Source organism: Panthera uncia, chromosome A2 (genome assembly GCF_023721935.1).
Source record: "Panthera uncia isolate 11264 chromosome A2, Puncia_PCG_1.0, whole genome shotgun sequence".
NCBI classification, from domain to species: Eukaryota; Metazoa; Chordata; class Mammalia; order Carnivora; family Felidae; genus Panthera; species Panthera uncia.
In genome coordinates, this window is record NC_064816.1 from 21,634,874 (window position 1) to 21,651,791 (window position 16,918).

Genomic DNA, 16,918 nt, shown 5'->3' on the forward strand with positions numbered 1-16,918 from the left:
AAAAACAGACACATAGACCAATGGAATAGAATAGAAACCCCAGAACTAGACCCACAAACGTATGGCCAACTCATCTTTGACAAAGCAGGAAAGAACATCCAATGGAAAAAAGACAGTCTCTTTAACAAATGGTGCTGGGAGAACTGGACAGCAACATGCAGAAGGTTGAAACTAGACCACTTTCTCACACCATTCACAAAAATAAACTCAAAATGGATAAAGGACCTGAATGTGAGACAGGAAACCATCAAAACCTTAGAGGAGAAAGCAGGAAAAGACCTCTCTGACCTCAGCCGTAGCAATCTCTTACTCGGCACATCCCCAAAGGCAAGGGAATTAAAAGCAAAAGTGAATTACTGGGACCTTATGAAGATAAAAAGCTTCTGCACAGCAAAGGAAACAACCAACAAAACTAAAAGGCAACCAACGGAATGGGAAAAGATATTTGCAAATGACACATCGGACAAAGGGCTAGTATCCAAAATCTATAAAGAGCTCATCAAACTCCACACCCGAAAAACAAATAACCCAGTGAAGAAATGGGCAGAAAACATGAATAGACACTTCTCTAAAGAAGACATCCGGATGGCCAACAGGCACATGAAAAGATGTTCAACGTCGCTCCTTATCAGGGAAATACAAATCAAAACCACACTCAGATATCACCTCACGCCAGTCAGAGTGGCCAAAATGAAGAAATCAGGAGACTATAGATGCTGGAGAGGATGTGGAGAAACAGGAACCCTCTTGCACTGTTGGTGGGAATGCAAATTGGTGCAGCCGCTCTGGAAAGCAGTGTGGAGGTTCCTCAGAAAATTAAAAATAGACCTACCCTATGACCCAGCAATAGCACTGCTAGGAATTTATCCAAGGGATACAGGAGTACTGATGCATAGGGGCACCTGTACCCCAATGTTTATAGCGGCACTCTCAACAATAGCCAAATTATGGAAAGAGCCTAAATGTCCATCAACTGATGAATGGATAAAGAAATTGTGGTTTATATACACAATGGAATACTACGTGGCAATGAGAAAAAATGAAATATGGCCTTTTGTAGCAACATGGATGGAACTGGAGAGTGTGATGCTAAGTGAAATAAGCCATACAGAGAAAGACAGATACCATATGGTTTCACTCTTATGTGGATCCTGAGAAACATAACAGAAACCCATGGGGGAGGGGAAGGAAAAAAAAAAAAAAAAAGAGGTTAGAGTGGGAGAGAGCCAAAGCATAAGAGACTGTTAAAAACTGAGAACAAATTGAGGGTTGATGGGGGGTGGGAGGGAGGGCAGGGTGGGTGATGGGTATTGAGGAGGGCACCTTTTGGGATGAGCACTGGGTGTTGTATGGAAACCAATTTGACAATAAATTTCATATATTAAAAAAAAATTATACCAATATTATACTTACAAAAAAAAAAAAAAAACGAAAGTAGTACAGGCTTGGCTCATTGGCAGGGAGGACCCATTGTCACATGTCCTGAAGGGAGAGGACTTGGGCTGGCAGAGGAATGGAACCAGTGAGTGGTTGCGTTTGTCCCAGATCTGGCGTCCTGAGCTCGGCAGAGAGTTTTGTGTTGAGATTGTTTAGCTAGGTCACCAGGCACAAGTGGCCCTGGGAGACTGACAGCCCTCCGTAATGCGACTGGCTCCTTTTCACAGAGCAGACTCAGAGGGAGAGAGGATGTAGGAGGATCTCATGAAAACTTGGGGGCTGGTGGAGTTAAATTCCTTCCCTTCTAGAGGACTCTTGGGAGAAAACACATGCAAGGAACAGATATGGCCAGAATAATGGAGCCCTATGTAAAAAAAGATTCAGGTAAAGGCTCATTGTGAAATCTGTGTTATTTTTCTTTAGCCTCTAGATCACCTTCGGTTACAGAATTACAGGAGACAGAGATTTATTTCACTGACTCTGTAAATAATAGATTGACAATTTTGTTTCATTTTACTCGCTTCTTGAACTTTGCACTTTTGGTAGTGAATCAGCCTTGGGTATAGGCTGGCCTCAGCTGTTGGCTTTTGGAACACATCTGGCAGGCAGCAGAGAACCCCCAGGACTTTTGGCTCCAAAAACATTGGCTTACATTTGAACTTAGGGAATGTTTCCAGTGATTGTCATTGAAGTTTTATTCATACACCAGAGGACGCTGTTAGCTTGAGCTGGAGTTGGGCTGCTGGCTGGAGCCCCACATCTCACGCCAATCCAGTTAGACTCTCAAGGAGTGGAGAGGTCACATTTATGGGACCAGAGCACAATGCAGCCGTACCCTTGCCTGTATCTTCCTTGTACTGTAACTTTGAAATTGTTTCGCATTAAGCTTCCTTCGGAGAAGTCCTGTGAGTGTCTGCTGTGGGTGATCACAAGGGCCTGTCCTTGCCCCGCAGGCCACATGAGCTATATAGTGCCAGGAGAGATGAGGACAGAGTGCTCTGGAGCTCAAAGGAAGGGTACAGTCCCCTCATCTTGGATAACCAATACAGACTTGTCGAAGAGGAAGGGAAAGCTAGAAGGAGGAGTTGTTTTCCAGGTGAGCTGCAAGAGAGACTCTCACGACAAACATGTAAGATGCTTATGGATATTTTCAGGCAGCAAGGAGAAATGTGTTACTTACAACCCATGGTACATTATAGGACAGTGCGGAGCAGCACTGAGCATCTTACGAATAACGTAGCAGATGTCTGTCTTGGTCCAGACTCAGGTGGTCTAAATAGCATTTTGTATATTTCCTTAGGCTCACCTTAATTCTCAGAAATACCAGGCCCTTAGGCCTGACATTTAGGTTAGAGTTCCCAATGCCCAGTCTGGGGGTCCCTTCCTGCCCTCCTCACCTCCGCTCTGTCAGTGTTCAGTGCTGGGCTCTGGGGACACGAGCCAGATGCCCTCAGACTCCAGGGACTTCATTTTAGTCTGAGGGATCAGAAGAATTCTCTCTTCTGTTCGTTCCCATAGGGTCATTCCCTCTGTCCTCAAACTCTGCTCTTGTCTTTTCACGGCACCCAGTATTATTGCCTCAATCGACTTGGAAATCTAAGCTAGGAAGGGAAGTACTTTGTGTGACACACACACACACACACACACACACACACACACACTCACACACTCCCTTTCTCTGAGCAAGGAACAACAGCCTCCTCTCAGTGTACATTTTTTAAAGTAAAAGAGAGGAAATGGGGAGAAAATCTAAACTTTTATTTCAAAAATTATCCTTCTGTTAAAAATGTCAGTCTATCTTCCTCTTCAGAAATGACTCTCAAGGTCTTTAAAGCTGAGATAAGATGTGGAGCCCCTCGTTTTTTCTAAGTAGGAGTTTGGCATGACGGGCTAGTAAGTGGTTCAGGTTCTCCTAACAAATACAAGTGAATGTAAGGCCCCCAGTATTTTTAGTTTCCCAGTCTTTTGTAAGCTGTGTAAATGTGAGAAATTCCTGCTGCCATTGAAGTTATTTCAAACCCCATTTGGGAGGTATTTATTAATAAACAATATTTCTTTCCAGTGGGAATGAAATTAAATCTTTAGTTAAACCAAACTTTCTGGTCCCAGGACCCCTTTAAATTCTTACAAAATACTAAGGACCCCTAAGAGCTTCTGCTAATGTGGGTTGTATCTATGGATATTTGGCATATTAGAAATTAAAACTGAGACATTTAAAAATTAATGAATTCAAGCATAAAAACCCATTACATATTAACATAAGTAACATATTTTATGAAAAACAATTGTGTTTTCCCAAAAAAAAGAAAGAGGAGTGGTACTTCTTTTTTTTTTTTTTTTTCATTTTTGCAGATTTTTTTAATGGTTTATGAGAAAACAGGTAGATCCTCATATCAGTTTCTGTTTCAGTCTGTTGTGATTTTTTTAAATCTATGAAGAAAATATGGCTTCACATAGATATGCTGTTGGGGAAAAGGAAAATTTGAGGGACCCCTGAAAGGGTCTCAGAGAATCCTCAGGGATCATGGATCACTTTGAGAACTGCTGCTTTCAACAGATAAATCACTAGAGTATGTGATAGGCTTTAAGTGAAAAATAGTCTTTGAGAGTTTGAGTAAATTATGGGTTAAATCAGTCTTTTATGAACAGATGAACACATTATGAAATCTTATATAAAGTATTGTTTTTATGGTTTTTGTACTTATGATACATTCTCCTTTCTGTGAGCTCATTGGGGGATAACATAAGAAGTCCACGATGAACATTTAGTAGAGGGAATTGAAATGCTAAAATCCATGGCAAGGATTCTCTCATTATAAAATGTTTATAAGATGCTCTGCCATGTGACCTTCTTCAGTTCCCATTCCAGTTTAGGAGTTGGCATACTTTTTCTATAAAAAACAGTAAATATTTTAGTCTTTGTGGGTCATCTGGTCTCTGTTGTTAGTATTAAACTTGATTGAATACATAAACATATGGGTGTGGTTTTGTCCCAATAAAGCTTTATTTATAAAAATAGGTGATGGATTAGATTTGGCCCAAGGATTATATTTTGCCGACTCCTGCAGGAGTTATACATTACAGTCATAGCCTTGAAACTCTCTTTCCCTAAATCCCTGGTCTTTGGCCATGAAAAAATTAAGTTTGTGATGTTCAAAGGAAAAAGCACACACACACACACACACACACACACACACACACACACAAACACACACACGAGTTGAATTTCTTCATTTTTATTTTATGACACATTTGGAACAGTCAGTTTCTAGTGGCGTTGGCTGTGTGATAGCTAGCAAATCTGGGCAGTCCTCCAGGACGACTGAGTGCGGTCAAGTCCGAAGTGTAGAGTGTTGATTTCAAGAACTGAAGAGGACGGATGATAAAGAGTTTGATTGCTTTAGGGTTTTGTTTCATTTCTTTCCTGGGTGCTAGTTAAGTTTCTAAGACAGCCAGAGCCAATTTTCACATTTCTCCTTAGTTGATTTAATAATTTCGAAATATAGTCCAATCTCCCCAAACCCAAGAGAGATGGTCCTATTTATGCCTTGTAAGTAGGTATGCTCCAGAATCGCAGGTGTGCTGTTATATGCCTTTCTTGTTGCCTTCCCTCCTTACAGAAATACAAAGAGTATGAGAAAGACGTAGCCATAGAAGAAATCGATGGCCTCCAACTGGTGAAAAAGCTGGCAAAGAACATGGAAGAGATGTTTCACAAAAAGTCTGAAGCAGTGCGGGTAAGTGCCTCTGGTATCTTCTCTGTATTGCCCAAAGACACGGAGGCACCTTCAGGGGCTGGCATTGATGACTCCAGCTCTCAAAGATCAAAGTTGACTCAGCTATTATGTAAACATTTTACTTTCTTTAGTTAACCAGCAAAAGCAGTTAGTAGGGGCACGATAGGGTTCAGGTGACAGTTTTCATCTTAGAATTTTATGTCTTCAGTGTAAGTGCCACTGATTGTACAGTCTCAGAGGATGGCTTATGACTGTGCGATACATTCACTAATTAACCAAAAATCATTCAAAGGCACATTGTAGTTCAACTAAGCAACTATAAAAAATTTAAGCCATGCTTGCCGAAATGTGGAGTTGAAAATCTCAATGGAGTAATGGAATCTAGATGAACTTGGAGGCTTCCCTTACCTCTACTGGAATATTACTATAATTATAATGTTTCTCTCCACCAGTTAGAGCTCCCTGAGGTTTCATACTGTCATCAGGATGAATGGAAAAGTATCATTTTGGATTTCCAAGGTGGCTTCCAACTTTATTCCTTGTTGCCAGCTCAGCAGTGAATCTTACCTTCTTGCTTTAGAACACATCCCACATCTGTGCTCCGTTGGCACGAGGGTATGGGAAGGAATGGCAGTCTGAAGAGTTCTTCATCTCTAACCTATAGTTTGCTTACCTTTTGGTTTTGTTAATTATCTCCAGAATCACTTTGCTCTAAAAGGCCTCTTTCTACTTTCACTTCTCCCACAATTCATTGGCCCAACAAAATTTCCACACATTATTCCTGCTTTAGACCTGACAGTGCCACTCCAGTGCTTGTCTCTTAAAACATTTTTGTGCTACTTGGATTGCGGGGAGGAGGGTTGTAGCCAAGTAGGGAAGAACATGAGTTTGGCCTGGCTTCTGCGCCTGCCTTGGTCACTTACTGAGCTTTTACCTTTAGTAAAACTGCCCTTGGGAGCCTCAATGTTCTCTTTTGTAGATGGCAAAAACACACAGGCTGAACGAGGCTTATACGAAGTCATGATTTTGAGCGACTGAGCACAGACCCTGGCACACAAGCCATGCTCATTGAATGGCTGCTTTATACCGCCACTATGGTCGTTACTGACGTAAGTAGAGACTTTTAGGGAGGAAGTCTGAAGTATCTTAGAAGAAAAAAACATTACTTTTAGTTGCTACAGAAGTATTGCCCTGACAGCCAGCCCTGGGAGCTTCGTGGTGATCCCTGCGTGTCCTTATGTCTCTACCTCGAAGCAAGTGCTGTTCTTTACAGACATGGTAGCCATCCGCATCTCACACTCAGAACCTGAAATACAAATGCAAAACAAAACAAAAGCCCACAGTAATTACTGTTTTCTGCTTATAAAACGAACACCCCTTTGGTGGCACTTGAAGAATATATTGAAAAGTATCAAACAGAGAACAAAAATCACCTGAAAGTCAGGCTTGTGTTCTTGGGTTTCCTTCCTTCTAGTCTTTTAAATTTGCATTTCTGTGCATGTACTTGTGTGTTTTTCTTTTTCACATTGGCAGGTGTACTGCCTGTTTGCTTTGGTGTCCGACTTCTCTGTGCTTGTTTGCACCAGTGCTCTGTGTGCTTTTCCTGGCATCAGTACCTTACGTGATTTTCTTAAATGGCTGCATCACATTTGAGTTTAACGACGTGTCTACATGATTTGACTATTCCTCCAAATCTGGATATTTAAGTTGTTTGCAAGTTTTGGTATACATAATGCTGCAGTGAACCTTCTTGTATATTAATAACAGATCAGATGCCTCGGCACCTACTATATGTTTGGTGTTCCTCTTAGGATTTTACAGGTACTTGCTTGTCCTTAGAGCAGCCCCCAGAGGAAGGTATTATTACTATCCCACTTGTACAGAATAGAAGACAGAGAGGCAGAGGTTAAGTCACTTCTCCAGGGTCACATAGGGGGGTGGGGGATGGGCCTACGGACCCAAGTCCACGTTCTTCATCACATCCGTGCCCTCAGCATCAGTCCTTTACTTTGATTTCCTTCAGATGAATACCTGAACACAGAAGACAGTGTAGAGACGCTAACCCCATCTTCAAAGGTTTCTGCTTGCGGCGACATTCGTGTTCAGATAAGGTTGTGCCAGTTCACGGTTCCTCCAGCAGGAGTGGCACGTGAATGCTCATTTGCCTGAATCCTCACAGAAAAATGACGATGTTTTATTTTGTTTTAAATAACAACGGTTGTCAGTTTGAGAGAAGGAAATGCTATTTTTAGAGAATTTTTTTAATGTTTATTTATTTTTGAGAGAGAGAGAGAGAGCGAGCGAGCATGAGTGGGGGAGGGGCAGAGAGAGAGAGGAGACACAGAATCTGAAGTAGGCTCCAGGCTCTGAGCTGTCAGCCCGATGGCCGATGTGGGGATTGAACTCATGAACTCTGAGATCATGACCTGAGCTGAAGTCGGACACTTAACCGACTGAGCCACCCAGGCCCCAGGAAGTGCTATTTTTGTTTCAATTTGGGTTTCTTTGTGAATCACAGAATTTTAGAGCAGAAGAGGACTTACATCTCTTTAGCTTCTACCTCTGTGATTGACAGACAAGGAAGCCCGGGATGGGAACCTGATCCTTGGGGGGCTTGTGCAACATAGCAGGGTGATGCAGAGGTCCAGCCAGCTCCAGAACCTGGACTCATCGCTCAGAGGCAGGGGCCCACGTGGCAAGTGAGAGGTTGGTGAGAGAAACTAAAGAACCAAAGGACCTCTTTTCCTCACTCACCTCCGTGAAGATGCCAGGAGGAGTAGGTGACTTACTAATCTGTGCTCATGTTTATTGAGTCTCTATGCACCAGGCCCCATGTGAAGCACTTTATATAGGTCATCTAATTTCAACCTGCCATCAGCCTTGGGAGTGAGACACCGTTCCTACATCACTGGCTCAGAGGATGAGCACACAGGCTTGGCAGGGTGGAGTCACAGGCCCAGGTCACATGGACGGGCTCAGTGGGGTTCCTTTTGCACCAGAAGGTAGGATTGCAGTGCCTCTGGGTGTAGCTGACCAAAGTGTTTTGCACAGTGACTGGCGAACAGGAAGCATTCGGTAAATGTTTGCTGTAATTGCTGGCAAGGGGACCTTTCAGTGTGTAAGTATTTAATAACTGAGAGAGTCGTGAAGCTTTAAAAAGCTTCAAGGATATTGACAGCAGGGAACTTAATTTTGAAACCTTTTGTTTTAAATTAATGACTTAAAAAAAAAGAACTGATATGGTTGGTGTGGTTCCTCTGAGAAGGAAAAAAAAGGGTGCTTTATTTAAATTGAAATGTACCCAGACTAAAGGCATCCAGTATTCTCTGAACTGTGTATTTTAAAATAGATGTAGGAGACCCTTTGTAAACACACTTGATACCATAAAATCTAGGTTAGCTGGTCCAGTGATACGTGGCAGTCCCTACTTCCAATCTTTAAACAGAAAAGAGGGCTTGTATGTCAAGTTGGGGTTTGGTTTGGAGGCAGTTTTGCTATTGAGATGGGCCTGGTCCTGCTGTGAGCCATGCAGCACTACTGACAACAGTCATGAGCCATGTGGCATTTGGGATGAGAGCAGGTGGCCACTGAGAGGGTCCCTGGATGTTGCCTTATGTGGAGGCCAAGGAGCAGTGGGTGTGACTGTTTTTCATATTATAATGACACCTCACTTCTCAACTAGGAAAGGTTGCTGTTTGTCTCTGGGATTGGTAAGCTTTTGAAGTGCAGACACCTCAAATGCAAATTTGCCTGTGGGTTTGCAGGTGGAGCCCTTATTTGCCAGGTGGCCCTAGAATGAACCACCGTGCAACAGGGCCCTTCTCGTCCCATTCCGCGTCACCCACTGAGCAGCGACCCCTTTCTCTAATGGCCCAAGAAAAGTGGATTTTAGAATTTGCTCCATCGTTCTGGGGTACCATGCCTGGAAATCCTGTTTCCAAGCTTCCATCCCCACCCCCAGCAACCTGAGTTGGGTCAGAGGTCCTAGTGCCTTCCTGACAGTAACTGATCCAGTACCGAGTGCTCATGGATGGTCGGATGGTGGATGGCCGGGAGGACTCAGGAACATACATAAGAAATAACTGACTCACAAACGACACAGATTGTTAAAATTTCCATTGATGTCTATAAAATCTTTGTGAGATGGGTGCTGGCAATTTCGAAAGGGGCATACCCCCTCTGGTCTGTGAAAGTAGGTGCAGTGAGTCAGTCTGGGCTCGGAAACAAAGGAGCACTTACAATCCCGCCCCACCCGCCTGTCATGTCTTGGCCGTTAAACAATGTTGATCTTTTCTCTGTCTCTTCTGGCTTGATTTCATCATTCCCCCATCACTTTTCCCAGTGATTAGTTGAATCAGAGTGATTTTATCATACTCGTCCCCTATTTGAATTACTCTCCACTATGCAATTATCCTATCACAGAAAGTCCTATTTTCTCCCCGTCAGATGTCTGGAGTAAATGTGAAACCCGGAGTGGCCTGCCCATTACATAACCTCTGTCCTCTGCTTGGTAATGGATTATATGTAACTTTTTTCCCCCCCCCGGCCTAGCAAATTACAAATAACCTTAGCTTCGGTAATTGCCATTAACATAATGGTGCCATCATTATGGTAGCATTTCTTAACTAATATTTTCTAGCACCTTTCTAATGCTGTCGGTGGTTTAAATAATTTTTTTTAATTCACTCGGTGGGTTGATGTGTAGGTTATTTTAACTTAAGAGCCAGATTGGGCTTGATGCAGTGATGGTGCTACTCGCTGGTGTACAAGATCATTGTGCCCAAAGCATTATCTCCCACCTTCTTTGTTCAAACGTATTCAAGCTACCAAGCCCTCAATTGATGTTACTGAGCAATTTATCAAGTTTTAAGTCCCTATAAATGGACAAGAAATGGAATCAATTTGTTTTTAGTTCATTAACATTTCAAGGAAGATACTCCACATGCTGGACGCAGGGGAAGTGATATACATCAATCCTTTGCCAGTAGTGGACCCCTGTTGGGCCATGCCTAAGTGACACCTGGAAATGCTCAACTGTGTCACAAGAGAGCTCATCCGAAGCACTTTTGACCTAGCTCCCCTTTATCCTGAGTTGCTGATGACTTGAGGGAAGAAGGCAAAAGAATTGCGTTCAGTGGCTTTGTTATACAGATGGGCTGCCCCAGCATTTCCTTTGTCTTCAAAATCCAAGCCTCCACTGGGAGTAATACAAGCTATTACACAGCGGGGAGGATCATCTGAGGCCCTGGGGAGCTCTGAGCAGGCACAGACAAACCTACAGTTGGAGGGGAATCGGTAGGAAGTAAATCTGAGTAACTGTGGGCATCTCTGATTATAGGCATATGCTTTTAGGACAGATTCCAACACAGCCAGGAGATGTAATGATGCTGTGATTTTGGAATGGTCCATATAATTGAGATGAGCAGCACAACCTGGAAAAAGTAGATACACCAGGAAATAATAAACAGAAGGATTTTGGAGAATTTGCACATATATACTAGCATTCTCTAGAATGGCTTTCTGAGGGGGAGTTCTCCAGAATAAGTATTGCCTTTGATCTTGTGGAACAGCTCTGGGGCAGCCACTGCCTTCATCACACTGATCTTGGCTAGAATTGTAACCTCCAAAGGACCCGGAAGGCTTTGAGGTTGTACCTGCTTCCAGGGCCAGGTACTGATCCATCCATGCGGCTTTCACTGCTCTACCGGACAGACTTCAGATCTCCAATAGCTTAAACACGTTTGTCTCTCTCTCTCTCTCTCTCTCTCTCTCTCTCTCTCTCTCTCTTACACACACACAGAGGATTATAGGATGTTATCTAGTTTGGTAGCATATCAGGCAGAACATTAAGTATTTTATTTGCTGTTCAAATTCATCTTCTCCCCCAAGCAATTAATTAGAAATGTCTAAAACAACCAACTTCCTTGGGGAGTATGAAAAGGCACAGGAAGCAGGTTGTACCTAAACTTTCTAAGTGAAGAGTCTCTTGTTTTCCAACCTTGGATAAGATAGTTAATAATTTTGATAGCACTCTGAAGCTCAGACCTGTAAATAAACTTAATCTTGTTTTACTTAGTTTCTGATTTACATTGATAAAATGATAAATCATGCACTTGAAAAAGAGTGTATTGCTTAAAAATAAACATCCTTGCTTCTTGGGAAAAACTAAAAGAGACTAGATTATATATTAAGTTTCTCTCCCCTCCTATAGCTACCTGCTGTTCGCTGCAGAACTGATTCCCATTATAGCTGTACTGTGGGAAGTAATTGCTGTTGTACAGTAATTCAATTTCAGTGCATTCACGCATCAGTTCACCGATAGGGGTTTATCTGGAGAAACCTGGGACTTGAAAGCTTTTTATCGAGAAATTCCACATGCAGCAAGACGTTTTTCCTAGGTAACGAATATCAGTATTTGCATTTAATAAACATTTACCTTCTCAGAAAAATGGATTTTTTCCCCCTGCAGAAGAGATTTATGCCAATCTTCCAAAAAGCTAGAGGGTACTATTAAAGCAACTTCCTCTAGCTGTTTTTTGACTGGTGTCTACATATGTATGACTATAAAACGCATCTATGTCTTTATGTAAATATATGTATATATGTGTGTGTATATATATATATATATATATATATATATATACACACACACACACATACATACATACATACACACACACGCTGAGGCATGGAGAGTAGGAGGCACTTAAGGAAAGCATGATCTGTACCACACATATACATGATATAAGGGATAATATCTACAGAGACTATATGAATACTTCCAGTTTAAAGACTCATCTATATCTGTAGGCATTGTGAAAATTGTTGGTGAGGAATATTTTCAAAAGGATACCCATTAAGTTGGAAAGGAAGTCAACCACTTGATTTATGAATTTCTAAATGAAGGGCAGGTTCATAGGACAGACTGTTTCTTCCTATATACAAAAGCTCTTAGATTGTAAGGACTCTTTACATATTAAGTCCAAAATGAGCTGTAGAAGTCTTAGGAGCTGAATATACCTAACATTGCTAAAAGGCCCTTTAGTTCTTGCCCAAAAGAAGAAGAAACTGGACACATTCAAAAGATTTTTCTGCCTTTGTTCATTTCTCATCTGATCTCAGAGTTTCAAAACATGTTTCTTAAAAGAGGAATAAATTTATTTCAGGCAAAAATATAGTGTTTTGAGTCACAAATGAAAAGACTACTGTTTGTTACATTATTGTATCTTGTAGTCTATTTGCTTCTTTGCCCACCCCTCCCTCCCTCCCTCCCTCCCTTCCTCCCTTCCTTCCTTCCTCCCTCCCTTCCTCCTTTCCTCCCTCCCTTTTTCCCTTCCTTCCACAAACTGGGTTGTAAAACCCCATGCATATGTGTAAGAAAATTTACAGCAGAAACCTCACACCAGAAAAAGCTTAAAAAGTAGCAATGTGGTGCCTGGGTGGCTCAGTCGGTTAAGCATCCAGCTCTTGATTTCGGTTTAGGTCATGATCTCACAGTTTGTGGCATCAAGCCCCACATTAGGCTCTGCATTGACCATGTAGAGCCTGCTTGAGATTCTCATTCTCATTCTCTGCCCCTCCCCCTGCTCACTCACGATCTCTCCTTCTCTCAAAATAAATAAGTAAACATTAAAAAAAAATAGCAACAAACTGGATTCACCAGTTTTGATGAAGTCAGTGAACCACTCTTGGTTGATGGTTGAGGTGAAAACCACAAGTCTTCTTGGGTTTATTCCAAAAGGGGTTGGGTCTCCTGTAACATACTTCAGATTGTATCCACCTGAGCCTCACAGAGAGGCCCAGAAGGCTGTTCTCCAACCTACGTTGAGCAGCTCACCTGCCTCCTGGGGGAGATAAGTTTCCTGCTCAAAGAAGAAAGGACGTTTTGTAGGTGACATTTCATCTCCTGTCTCCATCACCCTCCTCATGCGGGAAGTTGGGTTGGCTTAGTGAACTGTATCCTGACTCTCCTGCTTATTCTGGAGATGTTGGCCCTTAGGCGTTCTTCTTTGTGCGTAGAATCACCGCTCGAAGCTCTTGCCAACTTCAAAGTTATTAGGTACATTCCTAAACGTTTCTCTAAAATCTCTCCATTTTTAAAGTTTTATGGAAGACTTAGTTTTGGATTTTCTCTGTAACTCACCTCACCCATATTTGCTTTATTTCTATTTTTGTTTTGTTTTCATTGATTATACACATTCGTTGTAAAAAAAATAACAGAAGGTGCAGAAAAGGATAAAGGAGAAAGTAAAGATCACAACACCAGGGGATTAAGAGGCACTTGGTATCTTTCAATACCTTTTGTTTTTAAACATCTTAATTTCTTTTCTTCCTGATCTTTTTCTATTTGTGCATTTGTATATGCGTTTACGTGCATTGAATCATTCTTACCTGTAACCAGGTTTTTTACAAAATTAATTTTACATGTTGTGGACATCAACCCATGTCAACGAATATATATATTCCTGTTATTTGTTCTAATCAAGAAATTCTCTTTTGGTGAGTAATTGAAGTTATTGGTGAAATACTACTTGTGAAATAGCATTTCCCTATGATAAGCCATGACGTGAAAAACTTTCTTGCAGAGAAATTGTGTCCATTTATTTGATGCATTTATTAGGACGTATTCTTGGAAACAAAATGGAGGCTTTTGGTATCCCTTGCCAGCTTGTCTTCCAGACAGCATCCGCCTGCTCGTGTTCCCACCTGTGAGGCTGGAGAGGCTCTCCTTCTCCATTGTCCTCTCTGACATTTGGCTGCTGTTACTTTTGATCTTTGTTAGTCTTACAGGCACAAAGTAGTATCTCATTTTACTTTGTTTTATTTAATTGCTCAGCGTTTAGCATGGAGGATCTTCTCTGGCTCCTCACTTGCCCTGCACCAAGGTTTGTGGCAAATTACACAATGTCTCGGAGCACGGGCATCAGTGTTACAGCATAGAGAACGTCCGTGCTGGTCCTTTATCATCTCTCAAAGAAGTGTGTAGGCCCAGGAACTTTCTTGGACACACTTGGAGGGCCCTCCCTACCCCTTTCCTCTTCCTTCCTGGACTGTATCATAATAACAGCCTGGTTGTAGGGGTGGGGATGTGGGGCACTGACTGCCAGTTTGGAGTGCCAGTTTGGAAGAGTTTTCTGGGAACCCCAGTGGTTCAGCACCTGAGGGCCATGGTGCTGGGTGTTTTAGACCCTCCTACTGAAGGAAAAAGTCACTAGTCCCAAGAGAAGTTGAGCCTGGTATAGCCCTTCTCACTGAGAAAGGACTCTATTTCCAGCTGGCTTGTTGCTGGGTGCCAGCGGTCACTTTGGGTCATTTCTCCTTAGGGTACCATCTTTCTATATGTTCATTGGTCAGTTGTTTTTCCTTTTTTTCTTATAAACTGCCTGTTAATGTCCTTTTCCATTGTGTGTATTATACTTGCTTCCTTTCCTTGTCCCCACTCAAGCCCTGGTATCTGTCACAGTATCTTGAGTCTGCAGTTAAGTGTTCATTAAACATTTGTTGACTGACTTACAGACCTTCCCTCTTGGCGTCAGGTAACTTAAAGTCAGAGTGATCATAGTTACAACTCTTCCCTTTGACCAAAGATGTCCTGAATGATGAAGGGGAAAGAAGAATATCAGAGTTTAATTGCAGAGAAACCGCAGGGCTCACGGGCCTTCCAGAAATTCACTGTGTGTTCTGAGTGAATGAGTCCTATGTATGCTGTCCCAAATCAGACTGCGGCCTGCTTAGACTCTAATCCTCAGCTTCGGCCCAGTCCCTCCCCATGTGGCCCTTCTCCTGGAAGTAGGTGAATAGGGGACTTGAAATGGGCAGAAACCAGGCCAGCTGCTCAGAGTGGAAATAAAATTTAACAATTTCTATCGAGGGAATCAAAGAACTGCCTCCCTGCCTTCCTTCCATCTTCCTTCCTTTTTCCCCTCTCTCCCTTCCTTCCTTCCTTCCTTCCTTCCTTCCTTCCTCCCTCCCTCCCTCCCTCCCATTTGGTTGGAACCAATGAAGGAAGACGCTTCCTGGACAGGGGAGGAGAATGTCAGTGTTCTGAGGCTATGACTTAGCAGAATAACTATAATTTCCCTGATGTTCTCTGAGCCTGGCTGGGTGATCTTCTGTTCATAATGCAAAGCTGGGTGCTAGAGCTAGGGTGTGTGCCCCCAGGCTTGGCAGATGTTTCTCTTCATGTGGCAGGTGGTAAAATGGGCAGCTCACTACCCACAAGAAATGGAGCACACTGATGTATGAGCAGATTCAAGGGGCTTTTCGTAAATTTGAGTATGATGTCATGAAGGAGAGTTTTGGAGTGATGCTGAGAGTAGTTGCCAGGCTCCCCACTTCTGGGCTTGTTGCTCTCTCAACTGTAGCATGGCTGGGTCAGGGCACCTGTCTAGAGCCCCACCCCATCCCACCAGCATGGTGCATCTTGGCATCCTCTTTACTCCTTTTATTAAACTTTTGAAAGCTGTACTGAACTCTGTTTTGCTTAGTGTTGGCTTGAGAATTGCTGTCTGTCCTCTAGAACCCCAGTGTCATGAGGGTGGGGACCACGATGGTCACGCCTCCCCTTGTAGCCCCGGGACCCAGACTGGGCACTCGGCAAGTATCTGTGAATGAATGAACTTGCTACCCCTGTGATGATGCTGTCATGGGGGTAAGCCCCCCATGCCTGGGAAGACCATCTGGTCATCAGGACATGGTGCCAGGTAAGGTTTCCTGGGTGTTTCCTGTGTGTTTGTGCCTGCCCTGGCCCCTGCTCCCCACCAGAGGATCCATTTCTCCTCTGTCTCAGAAGTTTGGATTTGCTTTATGTTGTACGATGATAAAGAAAAAGAGAAAAATTTCTTTCCCATCCAAAGTGAAACATTATTTAAAATCATATTTCCCATTTTCATTGCCTATTTTTATTCTCCCTTTATAAAATCCGGTTTTGAAAGATTTCCTGTCGCTTTGGTCAAGACCAAGTAGACCAAACAGCCTGGGGAACAGAGGCTCGTGGCCATGGAGACCTGCGTGAAATTACAGTGCTGATCCCTGCCTTTAGCCTAAGTAGCAATTATGCCCCATCAGGGCGCCCACATGGAGACTTTGAGCTCGCCTCACTGCGCTCTCTGACTGCCTCTCCACTAGAACTAAAAGAGGGAGGCCTCGTCTGCAGGTGGAAGATGTGCAAGACACTATCTGAGCCCGAGTGGCTGGGTGGGGACAGCTCAACACAGCAGTGTTATACCAAGGTGCTGGTTCCTCTGCTGATTTTTCAAAGATTGGTATCGTTTCTACACCAGACCAGGTAGCAAATAATGCCACTTAATTTATACTCAGGCGAGGCAAAAGAAATCTTAAGAGATTTGTGGGTGGGAGGAAATTATGGTGAATCACTGAAGTGTCACCATCAAGAGATCAAAATGACAGAATAAAGCCATAATAATAATAATAAAAGACCATTGGCTTTAATTGTATAAATTACTGGCAACAAATTAAGGGTTTTCAGTAATATTTTGAATGCATAGTTAGTATGTTTAACCAGGGATGAGTTGGTGACATCAGTTGTCTGTTTCTGGTCTCTGCTCAGTTTCCCATATGGAGGTAAGGAGCAGCTGGTCCTACAAACACAGCGAGATTATTTACGTTTTGTAAATTAGGTTAGGAGGGGAAAATGAAAAGGTAGTTGGGGATTCATTGGCATTTCATTTACACTGCATTCAGCAGAGGTTTGACAGCCCTTTTGAGTAATCAGAGTCTTTGTT

The 16,918-nt window shown here is 42.7% G+C and overlaps 1 protein-coding gene across 2 annotated transcripts in view; it reads left to right on the forward strand.

The window, feature by feature from the left end:
- CACNA2D3 (calcium voltage-gated channel auxiliary subunit alpha2delta 3) overlaps positions 1-16,918 on the forward strand; it is an 895,877-nt gene that overhangs the window by 173,530 nt on the left and 705,429 nt on the right. For both annotated transcript variants that reach the window (XM_049640724.1, XM_049640725.1), the window contains exon 3: positions 5,058-5,174. In XM_049640724.1, the coding sequence (XP_049496681.1) occupies positions 5,058-5,174 (117 nt within the window). The remainder of the gene's footprint in view (positions 1-5,057; positions 5,175-16,918) is intronic.